The 20,996-nt window shown below is 44.1% G+C and overlaps 1 protein-coding gene across 2 annotated transcripts in view; it reads right to left on the reverse strand.

Moving 5' to 3' along the window:
• The window catches only part of BMPER (BMP binding endothelial regulator), a 297,532-nt gene that overhangs the window by 6,354 nt on the left and 270,182 nt on the right, over positions 1-20,996 (reverse strand). For both annotated transcript variants that reach the window (XM_053264967.1, XM_053264966.1), the window contains one exon: positions 15,899-16,029. In XM_053264967.1, coding sequence (XP_053120942.1) covers positions 15,899-16,029 — 131 coding nt within the window. The remainder of the gene's footprint in view (positions 1-15,898; positions 16,030-20,996) is intronic.

Consider the following 20,996-nt stretch of genomic DNA (forward strand, 5'->3'; position numbering starts at 1 on the left):
TTGGACTCCCACTTGTTTTTCTTGTTTTTCTATAAAGAAATCATTTACAGAACTTATTCCCAAAAACCATTCTTGTGGGACATTGTCATGTTTCAGTTCAGATGAATTTTCCTACTCTTCTCATAAAACATATGTTTTGTGTTTCTATTAGCTCTGGTCAAGATTATAGGATTTTAGCAATTTGCTTCTAATTATCTCTTCTTTCTGTTGCAATGATGGGGTCATGAAGTTCTTAACTACTAGTCATAAAATGGGGAAATGGCACAAAATTGTTCACCCACCACCATCCTTTCAGCAAATGTTGTTAAAAAAGAAGATAATGTAATGATTGTTCCATAAAGTCCTAAGCAGGTTTAATTACTTGAACAAGTTTGAACTCATTAGAAAATTTGATTCTGTGAAATGTGGTCTCAATAAATCAAAAGAATAGGGAGGTTACCACAAAAGGTAATTTCCCTTCCTTAGGTGCATGGTTTACACTATTGATCTTGTTATGCCTATTCAATCAATCAATGAGCCTCTTCTCACGATAAGTGAGAGGGGCTCCAGAGCAGGCTCTGGGGAAGGTGGGTTATATTTACCTCCCCCGCAGATGATCCTGCTTGTGTTACTGGGCACACTCCCCACGCGCCCAGATGATTACAAGTACGGCCTGGCAGCAGAGAGGATCGGGGGCCGGGATGTGTCATCCCGGCCCCTGGAACCACCAGGATGCACCATGAGAGTGTGCAGTGCATCATGGGAACCCCCCCTTCCCTCCCCGGTCTCCCTGCAGTGTGGCAGCCACAGCTGCCACATGATTTAAAAAAATGAATATTTATTTATTTATTTATTTATTTATATTAATTTAACACACTTCTATACCACCCAAAACTCACGTCTCTGGGCGGTTTACAACAACAAACAAAAAGCTAAAACATTAGTGAAAATAAATGAATACAAAAAAACCTTAAAACAGTAGTTAAAACAAAATAAATGACATAGTAAAAGTCAAAACATTAATTTAAATCTTTAAAACATCATTTGAAAATGATGCCAAAACCACTAAAATAATATTTAATTAAAAGCCTGGGTGAATAGGTGCATCTTTAAAGACTTTTTATTAAAAGTTGTCAGCTTATTTCAGCAGGGAGCGCATTCCAAAGCTCTGGGGCAGCTGTGGAGAAGGCCCGTCCCCGAGTAGCCATCAAACGAGCCAGTGGCAACTGCAGATGAACCTCTCCTGATTATCTCAATGAGTGGTGGGGTTCATATTGAAGAAGATGTTCCCTTAAATACCCAGGGCCCAAGCCATTTAGGGCTTTATAGGTTATAGACAGCACCTTGTATTTTGCCCGGAAACTGATAGGCAGCCAGTGTAGATCTTACAATACATGGTAATATGGTCTCTCCAAGATGATCCAGAGACCAACCTGGCTGCCGCATTCTGAACCAGCTGCACTTTCCAGACTACACACAAGGGCAGCCCCACATAGAGCGCATTACAGTAATCCAGTCTGGTATGTACCACTGTTCTGAGGTTGTTTATCTCAAGAAACGGATGCTGCTGGCATATCAGCCGAAGCTGATAGAAGGCACTTCTGGCCACCGCCTCAACCTGGGACACCAGGAAGAGGCTCTGATCCAGAAGAACCCCCAGACTGCATACCTGTTTCTTCCAGGGAAGTGTGACCCCATCCAGAACAGGCAGAACAAAATTGTCTCCCGCACAATGAGTACCTCCGTGTTATCTGGATTCAGTATCAGTTTGTTATCTCTCATCCAGCCCATTACCTCCTCCAGACAGGCATTTAGGGAGGCTATGCCCCCTCCCGATGATGTTGACATGGAGAAGTAGATTTGGGTGTCATCAGCATACTGATAGCACCCATCTCCAAATCTCCTAATGGTTTCATGTAGATGTTAAACAACATCGGAGACAATATGGAGCCCTGAGGGACAAAAGTTCAGATTTTGAAGAACAGTAGTTTCCAAGGGACACCATCTGGAACTTGCCCGAGAGATAGGAGCGGAACTACTGCAAAGCAGTGCCTCTCACTCCCAACCCCCTCAGACGTTCCAGAAGGATACTATGGTCTATAGTACTGAAAGCCACCAAGAGGACCAAATGGACCAACAGAGTCACACTTCCTCTGTCAATTGCCAATTAGAGATCATCCATCAGGCCGACCAAGGCAGTCTCCACCCCATAGCCCGCCCGAAAGCCAGTCTGAAATGGATCTGCATAATCAGTTTCCTCCAAGACTGTCTGGAGCTGGGAGGCCACCACCCTCTCAATTACCTTGCCTAGCCACGGAAGGTTGGAAACAGGCCTGTAGTTGCTCAACTCTGAGGGATCCAAAGTAGCCTTCTTCAAAAGTGGTCTAATAATTGCCTCCTTAAGACAAGGAGACATCCTGCCTTCCCTCAGAGATGCATTTATAATCTCTACCAGGCCTTCTACAACAACCGCTCTGCCAGATAGTATAAGCCATATCGGGCAAGGGTCAAGAGAACAGGTGGTAGGTCACACCATTCCAATCTGCTCGTCCACATCCTCAGGAGTCACAAACTGGAACTGGAACTGCTGGACACCTCCACATTGGACACTGAAGTAATTGCTTAGATGGAATCGAAGTTGGCCCGAATATGACAGGTTTCCCCCCACAAAGAATTCATTAAACACGTCACAGCAGGTAATCGATGGTTCCAGATTCTGATTCAAGCGAGGAGGGGCACATACTAGCCCTCTCACAACCCTAAGCAGCTCCGCCAGACGTGAACTTGCAGATGCAATACAGGCAGAAAAGAATCACTTCTTTGCCACACATATCACTTGAGCATAGATCTTCAAATGCGCTCTGTGTTGTAATCTGTCAGAGTCAAGTCGAGTCTTTCTCCACTTGCGCTCTAGTCGTCTACCTCGCTGCTTAAGCCCCCATAGTTCTTCCATATACCAAGGGGCCAATTCTGAAGCGGGTCAGAGAGGACGTTTAGGAGCAATCATGTCTACTGCCCTGGTGAGTTTGCTGTTCCAGTTTTCCACCAGGGCATCGACAGGATCGCTGGCAGAGCCAACATCTCTCCAAGATCCCTCCATCTCTTCTTGAAATCCTATTGGATCCGATAACCTTTTCGGGCAGACCATCCTAATAGGTCCCTCAGCCCTGTGAAGGTGGGAAATGACTGTAAGTCCAACCTTAACCAGATGGTGGTCCGTCCATGACAATGGGGAAATCACAGGAGTCCACCACCCTGAGCACAGTGAAAGACCAAATCAAGCATGTGACCTGCAATGTGCGTCGGTCCCAAGACAACTTGGGATAGGCCCATAGTTTTCATGGCCACTATGAACTCCTGAGTCGCCCCAGATAATTTGGTCCCAAAATGAACATTGAAGTCCCTCAGCACCACAAACCTAGGGGACTCCAACACCAAGCCCAAGACCAAGTCTGTCAGCTCAGTTAGGGACTCCACTGGGCAGCGGGGCTATCGGTACACCAACAGAAGTCCCGGTCTATCTCTGGTCCCCAAACTTAAGAACACATATTCGATATGGTCCGACACCTCAACAGGGATCCTGGTCAGGGAGATATTGTTCTTATAGATCACAGCCACTCCACCTCCCCGCCCACGGTCCCTCACCTGCTCCTCAACAGAGTACCCTGGAGGAAGAAGCTGGGACCAGACCAGGCCACCAGCCTCCCCCAACCAGGTCTCTGTAATACATACCAGGTCGGCGCTCACTCCCTTAACCTCATTTTAATGGGTGGCTGTTTAGGCAGGTCTGCCGCCATGTTGCCACTGGGATCGGGCCTAATCCCAGCAGTTCACAAGTGCATGCAAAAATGGGCTGGGCTCCGTTAGCCTGGTTTTGCATGTGTGTGTGTGTGAATAGCCCCAATATCTTTATTACAGTCTTTGACCATCATAAGACAGACATAAAACTGTCATCAGAAGCGAAAGATTAAAATTATATTTTTAAAACAGTCTACTTATTTATTTAACATATTTCTATACTGCCCAAAACTTGCATCTCTGGGTGGTTTACAATTAAAATCATTTAAACATTAAATCAATTATACAATTAAAATCATTTAAACATTACAATCATTTAAAACCCAACATTAAAACTATTAAAACTATAAATCTAATTAAAAGCCTGGGTGAATAAACATGTCTTCAGTGCTTTTTAAAAAGTTGCCAGAGATGGGGAGGCTCTTATTTCAACACAGAGCATCTTCCAAAGTCCAGGGGCAGCAACGGAGAAGGCCTGTTCCAGAGTACCTGCCAGATGAGTTGGCGGCAACCACAGATGAATCTCTGCAGATTATTTTAACAGGCAATGGGGCTTATGGTAAAGAAGACGCTTTCTTAAATACCCAGGGCCTAAGGTGTTTAGGGCTTTATAGGTAATAACCAGCACCTTGCATTTTGCCCGGAAAAGTATCAGCAGCCAGTATTGTTTGTTTGTTTGTTTGTTTGTTTGTTTGTTTGTTTGTTTTGTATACCACCCTTCCAAGATGGCTCAGGGCAGTTTACAATTAAAAACAAACTACTAAAACAATAAAGAGCTAAAACAAAAATTAAAAACATATAACAACAGCTAACAATTTAAAAACACTTTAAAACAAGAATAAAACCATTGCAGTAATTAAAAACCCCAGTTCTTTCAACACAGGAGTAATATGGTCTCTCCTAGATGACCCAGAGACCAATCTGGCCACCACATTCTGGACCAACTGCAGTTTCTGGCCTATGTACAAAGGCAGCCCCACATAGAGCACATTGCAGTAATCCAGCCTAGAGGTTACCAGCATATGTACCACTGTTTTGAGGTTGTTGATCTCAAGAAACAGACGCAGCTGGTGTATTAGCTGAAGCTGATAAAAAGCACCTCTGGCCACCACCTCAACCTGGGACACCAGAGAGAGGTAAATCTTGCCTCACTAACCTTTTGGAGTTGCAGCCCACCAAAAGGGGTGTCAATAGGTATGTGGATAAAGGTGACCTGGTTGACATAGTATACCTGGACTTCCAAAAAGCTTTTTGACAAAGTTCCTCATCAAAGACTCTTGAAAAAACTGCAGCATCTCCAAGCTCTCCTAATGGGTTCTTCCATGATTGGCAGGCTCAGGTGCCCAAAGCAGATGGGGCAGGTGAGTGAATGACACACTTCTGACATGCTCTTGGAGGCTGAACATGAATATAGCCTTCAGAAATAATATCTGAATAGGGCTCTGTACAACCAATGATACACCCATCAGCCATCTATGACAACCCACTAAGGGTTCGAGAAACCTCTTTTTGCTGCCTGGGACTGCAAAAACACCAGTTGTCAAGTACCTGGCAAGTCACAACTTATGGCTGGTGGGTTGCAAGGACCTGATCTAGGGAATGGTTTAATGGAAGCAAGTGGGGCCTAAAATGCCTTCAGGACATTTGCTTCCTTCTATAATCCTCTAAATTACATTCTTCGATTTCTTCTTCCTACTTCGGCCTAAAACTTTCTTCATTACTCCTTGTCCTTCCTAATCTCGGATCAGTCTTCTATCCTAAATATATCTCATTAATTTTCTTCACTAATTCTTGCCAGACCTCCTTCTTTTAAAAGAATATTTTTAAATATATCAACTTGCACTGAACTCTTCCATGGGTGATGTGCTTCACGGTATACAAGTCATTAGCATTAAATAATAGAATCACAACATATGAGGGGAGGGGCTGAAATGTACCAAAATGTCATCAAGACTGACCACCTTGTTCAAGATAGGATTCTCCTATTGATTAATCTGCATAATCTTGACCACAATTTGCTACAAAAAGAGAGCAGAGGCAAGGCATGCACCCTGCAGATTCACACACTCTGGAAGGTGGATGTTTTGTTTTTCATTGTAGTTTTATTATTTAAAATCTATTTAATATTTATTTGCTACTTTTCAATCACAAAAAGTTGACATAGCGGTTTACATAGCAAAAGGAATGAGAAGATGGTTCCCTGTCCTAAAGGGGCTCAGAGTCTAAAAGAAACAGAAAGACATCAGTAACAGCCCTTGGGAGCGATGTTATGCTGAGATGAATAAGGAGAGTTACTGTCTCCTTGTTAAGAGAGCCACCATTTTAAAATATACCTCTGCACCCAGTTGGCAGGGGATAAATATTCCAGTACACTCAGGAATTTTGGCCTCATTTATTTCACAAAAGCACTGCTTCTGAAAATTCAGTAAAGAGAGAAAAGGGTTCCTTTGCTTGACTTTCAGGCCCTACCCACGATCCCCACTACTTGAAACACGGTTCATTGGAAAGAATGTGTAGCTAAATATAATGCTATCTTTATGTGTTTAAAAAATATTTTTGGATGGATGTTTTACTCTGCTGCTTCTATGATCTTATTTTTAAGGGTTTTCTTGTTTTGTTTAAAATGTTATTTTATTGCTACCCATGGTGGGAGTTTTATACAAATTGAATTATGCAACTGTGCTATAAATGCTCTAAGTATATGAATAAATAGTTTAATGTTTACCTTTACTCAATTCATATTTCTGAAGTGTATGCTAGAAGCAACAAAAAAATTAAGATGTCTGTAGTGAATAGTGGATTTAAGCCCAGCCTTTGCCTAGAGCAAGCCCAGGGGAGGTGGGGGAATGCTGTATCATTCCCTCCACATTTGCTCAACAAAGGCTGTTCCTTTAAAACTTAAACTATTCTTTTGGTACTCGCTGCCACCACACCCATTTTTTAAACAGAGTTTAATTCCCTCCCTGTTGTGTGCAAAATTCCAGGGAACTCTCTTTCTCATGACCAAATGGAAAAGTACAGAAAACCCTCCACGTCACGCTTCCACGTGGTAAGAAAACTTGGTAGGTTGCTGAAAAATCAACACTGAGGCATGTTTGAACCAGAGTAAAACCCCTTTCCACTGAGTTAAAAATCCACTCAGAGCAGGTAAAATCCACAGAACAAGACGGGGGGGGGGGGGCTTTATTCAAAATACTACAGACTGCTTCAGTCTGAGGCTTTCTCAGCTTTTAGTTACAGGTAACAGAAACACGCAGTACTTGCAAGAATACTTTCAAAGAGCACTCCAGCTGGTATTTGGAGTGGTACACTTTAAAAATCATGGTTACCCAGTCGCAAAGATATTTTAAAAAGCACCCCCAGTTGTAAGGAACCTTTAAAAGCACCGTTACGGGGTACAGAGATTTCTACTGAGCTCTGGTTGGATAAAAGGGCTCAGGTTGAGTTCATCTTAGTTATATTACAGATAAAAACACTATCAACCAATTGTAAGGATTTGCAAAAGCACAAAATCAAATGGAATCTAATGCAGTCTAGCTAACACAAGATTCCCTGGCTAATCCTTTCTCTGACGCCAAAGCCCTTGGCTTCTTTTTCCCTTGAACTCACCCCAAACTCCAGGAGATAATTCAAGTTTCCTGCAATCCAGTCTCTCAAGGATCTGCAGATGTCCTTCCATGAGAGAAATTTAGGACCAACAAATAGAAGTACTTTTTCACACAATGCATAATCCACTTGTGGAATTCTCTGCCACAAAATGTGGTGACAGCCTACAACCTGGATGGCTTTAAGAGGGGTTTGGATAACTTCATGGAGGAGAAGTCTATTAACGGCTACTAGTCTGAGGGCTATAGGCCACCTCGAGCCTCAGAGGCAGGATGCCTCTGAGTACCAGTTGCAGGGGAGTAACAGCAGGGAAGAGGGCATGCCCTCAACTCCTGCCTGTGACTTCCAGTGGCATCTGGTGGGCCACTGAGTGAAACAGGTTCTGGACTAGATGGGCCTTCGGCCTGATCCAGCAGGGCTGTTCTTATGACAGAAATCTCCAGGCTGGCTGTTGGCCATGAGGCAGCCAGACCTCATGGCTAATGCACATGAAGCCTGCTCCCCCTCTTCTCTTATTGCCCTCCTGGCTCCTTCTGAGAACAAAAACACACTTCACTTCTTGCCACCAGACCATCTAGGTCCTGGTCACTGTGTCCTGAGTGGCTGATCCCTCGATGTCACTGCCTGACAGACAGGACAGGGTTCACTTCCAGTTCACGCTTTAGGGGAGCGGAGGGCTGATCACCACAATGTGCATCTTTGTATTGCTTATAAATACTAACTTAGGCATCCCTTGCATAGGTAATTAAGAATTAATCTTGTTAAACTGTGCTGTTAGTTCAACTTTGGGTTTTACAAACAAGGGACAGTCTACATGACTGCATACATTAGCACAGCTCTACTGAACTCAAAGCCATTTCCGCTGTGTAAGGTACAAGTAGGCAATTTATTGCTTTTGCAGTCTACTTAATTCACTTTCCAGTTCTTTGCTGTTAAAGGCAAAGGTCAATAAACAAAAAGAGAGAGGAGAAGTGTTCCATTAATGACTAGATACTAGATACATTAATGACTAGGTACAAGTAGGAACCACTTTACTTGTATTATTCTTGTCCATTATAAAGGATGATCACAACTTTCAGGGCAACCAACCATTTATTTTTAGCTTTATCATTCACCCCTATCTGCTAATGTACCCTCCATCTAAAAGAATGCTAAAGAAAATCAGTGGACCTTGTGTCACATATAATTACTAATATGTACCTCAAGATAATAACTTCCAAAGTTAGCAAAGAATATTTCCTTTCTTATCTGTTCTAATAACCATCAATTCCTTTCTGTGAGTGTCTAAGTCACAACCCCATTAAAATGACATTCAACAATAAAGCTATCAAAAAGGAAAACACTCTTGATAGTGCAGCACTGTTCCAGGGCATTGTGGGTTAAAAAAATTGCTGTCACCAGCCTGGGAGGCCTGCCACTGCTTTAAACCTTGTAGTGGCAGTGGAAAAAAAAGAGAAGAAGCAAAGAGCAAAAAAAGAGGCACCTGTCCCCACATATGAGGAGAGGTTCTTTCGGAATTTTCAGTTCAGCTCTTGTGTGGATAAGCCATAGTTGCTCAGTGGTGAAGATTTATTTATTTAAAGGAGGGAAATGGCCACAGCTGGCAGCAGCTGGCGCTAAATGGGCATGGTCAGCAGGGGATGGGCAAAAAAACTGAGGAAGGCAAAGTGTATTTCTGGGTGGGTGAGGTGTACCCCACATGTTAGATTTCTGGTGACAGGCAACTACTTCTCTGAGGAGTCACCCCACTCCACCCCACCCCCATTACTTTTGGGGAAAGGTAAGAGCTCCAGGACAAAGACAAAACAGCATCTGCAAAAGTTTTTCCTCCTATTTATACAGATGTCCCAAACACTTCACTGCATGTATTATGCAGCATGTTTGCCACTACTAGGATTGCCTCCTTTTATAGCCAACTCTACACATGTGCCTTAGCCTGCCCTGCAGAAATTAAGCAGGTGAAGGTTTTTCCCATCATGCTAGAAAAAAATTTCACCTGATTAATTTCTTCATGTCAGGCTAATATTAAGGACACAGAATTAGAGCCAGCAAAACAGGTGGCATCTCAGGTGGGTAATAATTACCGTTTGCAAATTTCTAACCTAGACCTCTCCTGCTTCATTTGCTGACAAAAGCTTTTGGCTTGTTTGTCATGCTAGCATTGCAAATGGCCCAATCCACTTTGGAGCTGGACGGAATGCAATCAATCCATTCCATGACCCACCAGCATTTTTCAGAGTTGAACTCATCTGTACTAAATTGTCATTCAATGAATTGAGGGAAACAGCTTAGCGCGGTGTAGTGGTTAGAGAGCTCGACTAGGACCAGGGAGACCCGAGTTCAAATCCCCATTTGGCCATGATACTTGCTGGGTGTCTCTGGGCCAATTATTTCTCTTTCAGCATAGCCTACTTCACAGGGTTGTCGTGAGGAGAAACTTAAGTATGTAGTACACCGCTCTGGGCTCTTTGGAGGAAGAGTGGGATATAAAATGTCAAGACTAAATCATAATCATAATCACACACACACCTTGAATAGTTGTATATAAAAGGGAATCTGAGAAAAGTTATCCCTGCTGAACCCAACTTCTGCACACCTATTAATGCTACAGATGCCCTCTCGTCAATGGTATTTGGTCACCCAAAATATACACCACCAGGGAGTTCTAGCTTCCTGGTACACGTACGAGTATAACTAGCAAACAGGAATCATGTTGCATGTGTACACCACATTTTGCATACATCAAGCAAAAACATAATGTGTGAGGCAGTTCCTAAATAATTATAATTATAAAATTGTCATTCATTACAAGTTTTATCCTCAAGCCGCTTCAGCTCCAGATTGTAGATAAGTCATGAGATTAACCTATTGGTACTGATGGCCAGAGTTCTGCCCCATTTGAACTCCTGGATCTAACAGATGCCTTGAAAACTTGCATAGAAAATCAGGATAAAAAAAAATATGTTAAATAAATAAAATTTTGCATACATAATTTAGAGCAGAAGTATTTCTGGAATAGGCCCAGGGCTCACTGCATTGAGGTGAATTCTAGGCCTGTTGCCAAAACAATATACAAAATAGGCATCATGCAACTCAGGGACATCCTCAGGCCATGCTACACTCACTTTACATGCTCTGAGGCCTCTGGAGAAGAAAGGGGGCAGTATAGTCACCGCCACCTTGGTTGGAGCCTGCAAATCAAGGCTATTCCCTCACCTCATTGCTTTGGGCGCCCTGCATCACTGCTTCCCTGGATTAGTTAAAAGGGCAAAAGAGACATGTGCACATGTGTCTCTTTTGCCCTTTTATGTCAAATCCGTGGAGGCAGTGATGCAGGGTGCCCAAAGCAACGAGATGAGGGAATAGCCATGATTAGCAGACTATTCCCTCCAGTAGCAGAGTAGAGGAGGAAGCTGCAGCAGCCAGAGGAGGAAGCAGGAAGTTCCCTGCCTCCCAGCAGATTGGCCACCTTTATTCTCTCCTGGTTTGTCGAACACACTGTTGTTGTTGTTTTTAACTACCCACAGTGTTTTCTTTTTCTTTTCTGTCCTTTTTTTGGTGGTGGGCAGACCCCACAGCCACACCCACCCCTACAGCCACACCCATAGCCACGTCTCAATACACAATACCACATAAAATGCATTTGTATTTTAAATGCAGTTTTATTGCTTTGTGCAAAAACATACAGGCTGTTAAAAATATCCTTCTTAAAATAGACCTGCCCAAAACTGTCCCTTTTCTTCAAAGATCAAGGGAAGACATGACAGAGGTCTATACAGTTATGCACAGTATAGAGAGAATGGATAGAGAGAAATTTTTCTCCTTTTCTCACAACACTAGAACCAGGGGTCATCTCATGAAACTGCCAGGAAATTTAGAAGTGACAAAAGAAAGTACTTTTCCCACACAGAGCATAATTAATCTATGGAACTCTCCACCATGGGATGTGGTGATGGATGGCTTTAAGTGGGCCTTATACAAATTCATGGAGGACAACTCTACAGGTGAAACTCGGAAAATTAGAATATCATGCAAAAGTCCATTAATTTCAGTAATGCAAATTAAAAGGTGAAACTGATATATGAGACAGATGCATTACATGCAAAGCGAGATAAGTCAAGCCTTAATTTGTTATAATTGTGATGATCATGGCGTACAGCTCATGAAAACCCCAAATCCACAATCTCAGAAAATTAGAATATTACATGGAACCAAGAAGACAAGGATTGAAGAATAGAACAATATCGGACCTCTGAAAAGTATACAGTGTACTGTGCTTCATTGGCCAGCAAACTCGCCTGACCTGACCCCATAGAGAATCTATGGGGCATTGCCAAGAGAAGGATGAGAGACATGAGACCAAACAATGCAGAATTGCTGAAGGCCGCTAATGAAGCATCCTGGTCTTCCATAATACCTCATCAGTGCCACAGGCTGATAGCATCCATGCCATGCCGCTTTGAGGCAGTAATTGCTGCAAAAGGGGCCCAAACCAAGTACTGAATACATATGCATGCTTATACTTTTCAGAGGTCCAATATTGTTCTATTCTTCAATCCTTGTCTTCTTGGTTCCATGTAATATTCTAATTTTCTGAGATTGTGGATTTGGGGTTTTCATGAGCTGTACGCCATGATCATCACAATTATAACAAATTAAGGCTTGACTTATTTCGCTTTGCATGTAATGCGTCTGTCTCATATATCAGTTTCACCTTTTAATTTGCATTACTGAAATTAATGGACTTTTGCATGATATTCTAATTTTCCGAGTTTCACCTGTATCTGTGGCTTCTAGTCTGATGGCTATAGGCTACCTCCAGCCTCAGAGGCAAGATGCCTCTAAATACCGGTTGCAGGGGAGCAACAGCAGGAGAGAAGGCATGCCTTTATCCCCTGCCCTGCCATAGAAGCATCTGGTGGGCCACTGTGGGAAACAGAATGCTGGACTAGATCCTGCAGTGCTGTTCCTATGTTATGTTAGTACTCCTATTTCTTTCTTTTCTTTTCTTTTTTTCTTTTTGCATCCCATGATATAATTACAGAATGGCTGGGCAGAAAGCTCTCAAAATTCATATGGCGGAAGCATGTTTTGGTAGCATTGTGTGTGTTGAACTTGGGGAATTGGTCCAGCCATCAATTTTTGTTACTCATGGTAGAAAATGTGGTAACACCAGAGAATCCACTCTTTGGGTGTTTAAGTTTGTGTTTACATTTAAGAACATCGCCTTGCTTGGACTAAGTTATTATTGCTAGAGAAGCTAGCAATTTTTTCTAGCATTTTAATTATCATGTCAGGTTAAGAACATACAGCACACTGCAGCAAGACGTAAGAATTATTTTAAGTGTGTGCCAACTCTTGCCCATTGAATGGAATGGGACTGAAGGTACTTCACTCTGGCTAGATCATGAAAATGCTTAGTACATTGGTAAATGCAAATCCTATAATATAGCTATAGCAAGTGCATCACTGCAACAAGTTGCAGTGTATGAGCACAACTTTTAAGTCAAAGTTTCATTACCCTTAGAACAGTACAATGTCAAGGAAAAGTGTTCCCCACTAGCATAAACTTTCTGTATTTCCCTTAAAACCAGTGGGCCTATTTAAATACTTTCAAGATCAGTAACTAGCCCTGAGGAGAGCTGGTTTTGTGGTAGCAAGCATGAATTGTCCCCTCGCTAAGCAGGGTCCAACCTGATTTGCATTTGAATGGGAGACCTGTGAGCATTATAAGATATTCCCTTTAGGTGATGGAGCAGCTCTGGGAAGAGCACCTGCATGCTTGCATGCAGAAAGTTTGAAGTTTCCTGCCTGGCATCTCCAAGAGAGAGGTGAGAGAGACTGGAGAATCTGCTGCCAGTCTGTGTAGACTAGGGATTCTCAACGTTGGGTCCCCAGATGTTCTTGGACTTCAACTCCCATAATCCCCAGTCTCAGTGGCCTTTGGTTGGGGATTATGGGAGTTGAAGTCCAATAACATCTGAAGACCTGACGAGAATCCCTGGTGTAGACAATACTGAACTAGATGGACCAATGGTCTGACTTGATATAAGGCAGCTTCCTGTGTTCCTAGCTACAGAGACTGTATGGCTGGTTTAAACAGTTTGATTATCTCGTTGGTACTAGATACCTTTTCTGTTTCAATACACTAGGATCTACTTTCATGTCCAGTTCCAAGCTTTTCAAACCAGCAATTGTGATATAGAATTAAATTTTGGAAGCCACTATAGCGGCAATTACTGTAATCATAACACAACAATTAAAAAGGTGGATTTGCTTTTGATCAGAAATAACTATATGCTTAAGGACAGCCATACAGGCAGTACTAATATTCAACCCAACCTCTGTGATTTAAAAACGCCTTTAAAGAGCTTCTCTCTCCCCTCTTAATGCCTGAAGTGGCAGGGAGGGAGAAGAGATGGAGTGGGTAGAGGGAGACCTGGAATCAGAGGGCGGCAATGTGGGGCGGGGGGGAGAAAAAAAAGTGCAGCAGGGGGAGGTGGACAGCAGAGGAGGCACCGAGCCAGGAAAGGGGACACAGCAATGCCTGCAACCAGCTGAGCGAGGCACTCTCTTCAGAGAATGGAAGGCCAGCCCGGAGTGGATGACAGGGCACAGCAATAAATGAACCACCTGCCCGCTCCATCAGCCCCAGCTTTCCCCCCACCTGCTTCCCTCCAAGGAAGGGGAAGAGTTCCTTTCCCCCCGCTAGCACCAGCCACTGACTGCTTTTTAATGTGGTCAGCTTCTCCGCCATACTGCTACTGCTGCCACTGCTTGGTGCAAAGCGTCTCACTCAGCCCCCGGCCCTGACCCCCGGGCTCAGATGGCCTCTGCACATATGTGGAGTGTGCACATGCATGGAGACCATCTGAGCCCTGGGGGCAGAGGTGGGTGAGGCACCCTGCACTGAGCTGTGGTGGCACCAGCAATACGGCGGGGACACTGGCTGCATTAAAAAAAATTGCACGTGGGGTGTGGCGCATGCGCAAGGGCGACCCAGAAGCATCGCAGCCCTACGAGAAGTGCTGGGAGTCCAACCTGCCCCATCCTGGCTGGACTACACCCCTGGTGGTGGTGGTGGGTGCACATCCCACCCTGCACTTACTAATTGGCCGCCACTGGGCATAGCCATAATAGAACAGGGTGATAGGGTGGTGGTGGTGGTGGAAATATCCCTGGGCCCATGGGAACAGCCCACTCTTCGCTGTCACATACCTGACTCATTGGCAAGATGCTGGCTCTTGATCTGAATGTGAGGAGCATGCAATATGATTTGTATAGGAGTGAGAGAAGGGGCAGGCTGAGAATGTTTTGTTTTTCACCATATCTATATAGTTCTTCTGCAGCAAAGATATGGGTAAGGGGAAGGGGAGAGAATAACACTTCTTGTCTCAGGGCCAACTTCAACCTTGCTATGCCCCTGAATGCACCACCAACACTTTTCAGGGTAGAACCAAGGAGTTTGATTCATCCTTACTTCATTGCAAGTTTTGAATTTAAATGATTAGGGAATGGGATAATTTGTCCATTTGATGAGTAAAATAGATGTTAAAATAGATGTAGATAAGCTGTGTATTCCCATCACAGTCTCTCTCCCTCTTTCTTTCTTTTTCTCCCAAGGAAAGCAGATTTATCACAGCTGGGCTTCCACATGAGTGAAAGGCACTGCAGGAAGTGTTAGTAGTCAGCTCTCATGTTTCATAGCTAGAGCTCTGTGATCCTTCCACTAACCACTCTTCCATTCACCGGGCATGAGCACATGGAACTGGTATTTGATGCAAAGTGTTAGGATAGGTTTCTTAGCAGAAAGTTGATGGATCTCGGCTTGTCAAACAGCCTTCCCGGGTTTTCTCCAAAGAGCAGAATGTAAACTTCCTGCATGTTGGATATCAGCACCTGGAAACCATTTATTGGACTTCCTCTTCTTGCTGGCATTACAGTGCTGCAGCAATGTGAACAGATGAATTGTTCCCTTCAAGGCAAGTCAACTTCACATGCACATGCCTAAGGACTGTTTTTGTTTTTTGTTTTGCTAAAGAAAAGCAGCTTCAGGAAGGAACAGTTTTGAGTGGAGAAATAAGAGAAAGAGAGGGTACTTAATCCATTCCCTCCCCACGGCTTCTCCACTCAAAACCAGCACCCAAAGTTACAAGACAGGGTCTCCGGGGGAGGGGCAGCTCTAAGGAGAGAGATGTGGGAGATCTGGATTGGAGATCTGGAAATGAGAACCAGCGTGCAGTGTGGTGTAGTGGTTAGAGTGCTGGACTAGGACCGGGGAGACCCGAGTTCAAATCCCCATTCAGCCATGAAACTAGCTGGGTGACTCTGAGCCAGTCACTTCTCTCTCAGCCTAACCTACTTCACAGGGTTGTTGTGAAAGAGAAACTCAAGTATGTAGTACACCGCTCTGGGCTCCTTGGAGGAAGAACGGGATATAAATGTAAAAATAATAATAATAAAATGCACAGTTCTACCTTCAGCTGCAGTGAAGCAATTGCTTTATCCCACTTACCGGCACAATTCTGCTCAGGCTTCCAGTGGACTTTCAGACCTTCTCTCTGGCAGGCTCTGGCATAGGCTAGGAATGACTCACAGTAGCAATTCTTATGAACAGGACACTCACACATGTCTGTCACACAGGACCTGCAGAGAACAACCCAGCCAGTGGGGAGGGAGGGGAAGAAAAGATTGGACACAAGATTGGAGTCTAGCAGTTGCAACTTAAAAAGTCATATATTTAAAAATGCACACAACATGAAACATCAGTCCCTACTTGGCTGATAGTGAAAAGAACTGTCATGCAGCTAGTTAGTTACTCCCCTCCACAACATCTAGAGGAACTTTCCCCATACTGTGACATCCCCCGACTCCAAAACTGATGTGGGACTGGGGCAGGGATCTGCGGCACTTCATGAAGGAAGTTCTATGGGTCACTGCAGAGTGAGAGGAGGGAAGGGGGCTGCTGCCATTGTCAGTAGCAGACGCATGACTGTAATGTCCAATCTGGCCCTAAGATTAAGACATTTCTGCACATTTAGCTACCCTCCCCCTCCCCTTCTGGACTCCCTCCACAGAATTTCACCAATATTTTTTTTAATTTAGAGAAATGTTAAAGAACAGCCAAGAAAGAACAACAAAAAAGAAAAACGAAAAACACATATGATATCTCACGGTTATCTAATACGTTAATTGGAATTCTATTTCTCCAACTTGTCTCCTCCTATCATTTCATTTGAACCCAATGACAACTGAATAACATATCTACAAATCCATACAAACATCAGAATTGAAAATATAAAACTTGTGGCCTTGTTTACAAAGAAAATCCAAATCTCGAATGTGAAAGCGTAGGAAGACCCACATTTTGCATTCCCATTTGTGTTTGTGTTTAACTCAGAAATTACTCCCTCCCCTTCTGGACTCCCTCTACAGAATTTCACCAATCTGCCAAAAAAAAAAACACCCCGCCCCACTCCCAGCGTTTGCAATTGCAAACCACTCAAAGAGCAGACCATACCGAATAACAGCTGTCAAACTCCCCTTCATAGTGACACTTGGTGTTCCGGAAACCCACCCAGCAAACATTTTGAAAAAATGTTTCCAAACATGTCTAAAAACATTTTTTTAAAAATCAAACCCCCAAACAAGAAAGTGCAAGTATGGAAAAAAGCCAAATTATCAGCAATGGCCCCTCCACACATCACAGAAAAGCTTCAGGGCATACCTGAAGTCTCGGGGGTTCCCCCCCCCCCAAAAGCCACTGGAAATAGAGGATTTCTTTCCACCAGACATAATTTAGGCTAAGTCAGAATGCACAGCCATAATTCAGGGAAAAACAGAGTCATTTCTGAACTGGTCTCTGATAGCCCACAGAGACTTCGGGGTAAATCCAACTGATATGTGGACTCACACCCTACATTCCAGAGGAGATTTGAACTAACAGCCATGTGTGTAAAAGCTCCTGGGGACAGCTAGATGCCCTGGCAGCTTTTACAAAAGCTTTGAAAACACACCTGTTCAACTAAGCATTTGGTTATGTTTTAAGCCATTTCAACTATTTGGTGGTTTTGAATGTTTGCGAATTTTTGTAATTGTTTTAGTGGTTAAGAACATAACAACAGCCCTGCTGGATCAGGCCCAAGGCCCATCTAGTCCAGCATCCTGTTTCACACAGTGGCCCACCAGATGCCGCTGGAAGCCTACAGGCAGGAGTTGAGGGCAAACGCCTCTTAAAGCCACCATGGGACTCTATGCTTTTGGCAGTATAGAAATGTGAAAAATAACTAAGTAAAAACAAAATAAAGTCTTGTCAGAATTCAACCATACTCAGACCCCAATCTTGATGTGACCTCCTCTGGAGAATAGAAGGGACAGGAGTGCAGCAATTCTGGTATAATTGGGAGACCCAAGTAGTCATCTGGACACCTGCCATAGTTTCAGACCCCTCACTATCCCTGGGACCCCAGGAGCAGCCGTGAGAACAGGCCACATTAAATCCTGAGAACCACCAATGAATGGTTGAGGTCTTGTTAGGAACCATCCCTATCCAGACGCAGACCCCTGAAGAGGCCTCCTCCAGGAATGAGGAGAAGCTGGCCCCGGCAAGGATCCCATTGTGACCACAGGCCTTGCAAGGCCGCCAGCACTCACTTTTACTGTGGATGTTCTTTTTGAGCAGCCTTGCCTGAGTTACCCCAATTCATAGAAGCCAGCGTGGTGTAGTAGTTAGAGTGCTGGACTAGGACCTGGGAGACCCGAGTTAAAATCCCCATTCAGCCATGAGACTTGCTGGGTGACTCTGGGCCAGTCACTTCTCTCTCAGCCTAACCTACTTCACAGGGTTGTTGTGACGAGAAACTTATGTAGTACACCGCTCCAGGCCTCGGACAGAAGTGACGGTGGCCGCGGTGGGGCGACTGGCCCCGATGGCGGCGGCTGCCGCCACGGTAACAATGAGTGTGGGTGAGGCAGCGCCGGCCGCAGCGGGCCGACTGGCCCCAATGGCGGCGGCGGCCGCCGCGGAAGTACGGGTGAGGTGGCGGCGCTCTGGCCCCGTCAGGCCCCTTTTCTCTGCGCTGCGGCGGGTGGGGGTAAGTGAATGGGCCAATTTTGATGGCGGCAGCCGCCACCGCAGGAGTACAGGCGAGGCGGCAGCACTCTGGCCCCTTCAGGCCCCTTTTCTCTGCGCTGCAGTGGGCGGGGGTAAGTGAATGGGCCGATTCCCATGGCGGCAGACACTGCCGCGGGAGTACGAGCGAGGCGGCAGCGCTCTGGCCCCATCAGGCCCCTTTTCTCTGCGCTGCGGAGGTCGTGGGTAAGTGCATGGGCCGATTTGGCCCTTAAACGTGGGGGGGGTGTGGATGAAAAAGCAGCTGGGAGGGCGCGCGGCCGGTCGGCGGCGGCGGCGGGGGGAAATACATGGGCTAGCGCCCGTTATTATAACGGGCTTCAAATTACTAGTGTGTGTGTGTGTGTGTGTGTGTGTGTGTGTGTGTGTGTGTGTAAAGCGATGATGCAGTTAACTGCAATGGTAATACTAGGGCATAAATCCACTGATAACACTGGAATAATGGAGGGACCATTAATTAGTAGCAGTAGCTGTAGCTGGCAATGAGGCTGCACCTTTATACTGTTTTACTGTGTTGAATGTCAGATAAAGGTGAAATTACTGTTTGACCCAGCTTGTAAAACTTTAGATGAAGAGAACTCGTTAGATACAAATAGATTGGGCAGAGTGAGGATTTTAATATTAATGCTAAAACATGGTGTTTATTGCTTCAAGAAACATCATTTCTAACGCAATAAGGGGTAAAATGATTTGAATTTATACAAAGAAAACATTTAGACATTGGCTCCCTCTCGTGTTCAATATGCAGAATGACAAGCAATATTTTTGCAGGACAAAAATATAACTAAGGGTTGCTTTAAAGATATCTATTTCTTAGAAAGTATGCCAATTGTGTGCAGATTGTCATATGCGATAGTCACATGTCTAGGTTGACACATGTGGAGAAACTATTTTGGCACATATGCATGGCCAGAAGCCATTGCCAACTAGGGCTTTCTGAAGTATGCACACACAGCAAAATAAAGATGTATGAAATCATCACATCAGACAATCCAGACTCAAAATGCATACTTTTCCACATATAAAAATGCTGTCTATATAATAAATCAATTGCATTTGAAGAAACCCTTCGTGGCAATAATGTATAAACAGGGACAAAATGCAGACCACAATGCGTGTGCCTTTAAGGTTATCCAAAAATGGGAAAATAAATCTCTCTTCTCATAACCAGAATTCAGTCATAACATTTGTTTCCATGACAAAATTATGTGGATACAGTGTATATTTCCTTGCAACACCAGCATGTTGGGTCCATGCTCATTCTCACATTAGTATGGAACATGTACTCCTCCTGTAAGCTCTGTGAACATTGATATGTGTGTTCACAATGCAACATGGGATTTCAGTCTTGAAGAATAATGGATGGTCAGCAAACATTCAACCTTTAAGCAAGATTTGTCTCAAAGGTTTACAGTGCAAGACTGGATGAATATGGAGATACCAGTGTGGCAGAAGGAGCATTAAAAGAAAATACAGACTAAGAATATCTCAAGAACAGGGAATGGATGTTGCTGCTCTGAGGCCACCTCCAGCCTCAGAGGCAGGATGCCTCTGAATGCCAGTTGCAGGGGAGTAACAGCCAGAGAGAGGGCATGCCCTCCACTCCTGCCTGTGGGTTTCCAGCAGCATCCCGTGGCCCACTGTGTGAAACAAGATGCTGGACTAGATGGGCCTGATCCAGCAGGGCTGTTCTTATCTTCTTGTGTATGAAATAAGCATTAACTTTTCGTGAAAACCTCTAGGATAAATAGGTGCAATGGGTCCAACAAAATCACTGTGGATTCTGTAAGGTTGCCATAAATATCATAGTAATTGTCACAGTTGTCAGAGCCTCGGTATACACCAAGTGCCACTATTTGCAAATTTCAGCAGCAGCTCTGTTCCCTTTGTATAGACCTGCAATAGGAATGCATTGCATTGCTTTTTTTATCAGCTACCATGTGCATAAAAATAGAAGAACTTCAGTCCAGGCTGAAAATACAGGGAAATGGCTATAATCTGAAAGCTAACTGAGGGCAGAAATATAGAAATCATCTTGCAGAAAAAAACATTTTCCCTTTCAAAAAACCTATTTGCATCTTGCTAGGTTCTTTCAAAGTATTCCATTATGTTAACCTTTGAGTCTGTGAAGCTTTTGTAACCTCCAGGTCATCTGAGAACAAACAATTTAAAGTTAGAACTTCACACTTTGAAGCACAAACTTGTTTGGCCTCCAACATTCAAGGTGGGGGGTATTTGCAGAAGAAAAGCAGAAGGCAGGGGGAGGGGCTTAACCATCCCCCTGCCTGCCATTTTCCTCAGCAGCCCCTTCCTCTAGCTTCTTGTCTGCATTTGATCTGTCTCAGAGCCCAATTGGATCTCCCTTAATATTGGGCTGGTCACCCAAGCCTGCATGAGTCTCACTTATTTGAGAAAAGGTTGAGATAATTGATGATATATATAACTGTACCCAACTGCAACAAGAAACTGATGAAAAATGGGG

Source organism: Hemicordylus capensis, chromosome 6, assembly GCF_027244095.1.
Source record: "Hemicordylus capensis ecotype Gifberg chromosome 6, rHemCap1.1.pri, whole genome shotgun sequence".
Taxonomy (NCBI): domain Eukaryota; kingdom Metazoa; phylum Chordata; class Lepidosauria; order Squamata; family Cordylidae; genus Hemicordylus; species Hemicordylus capensis.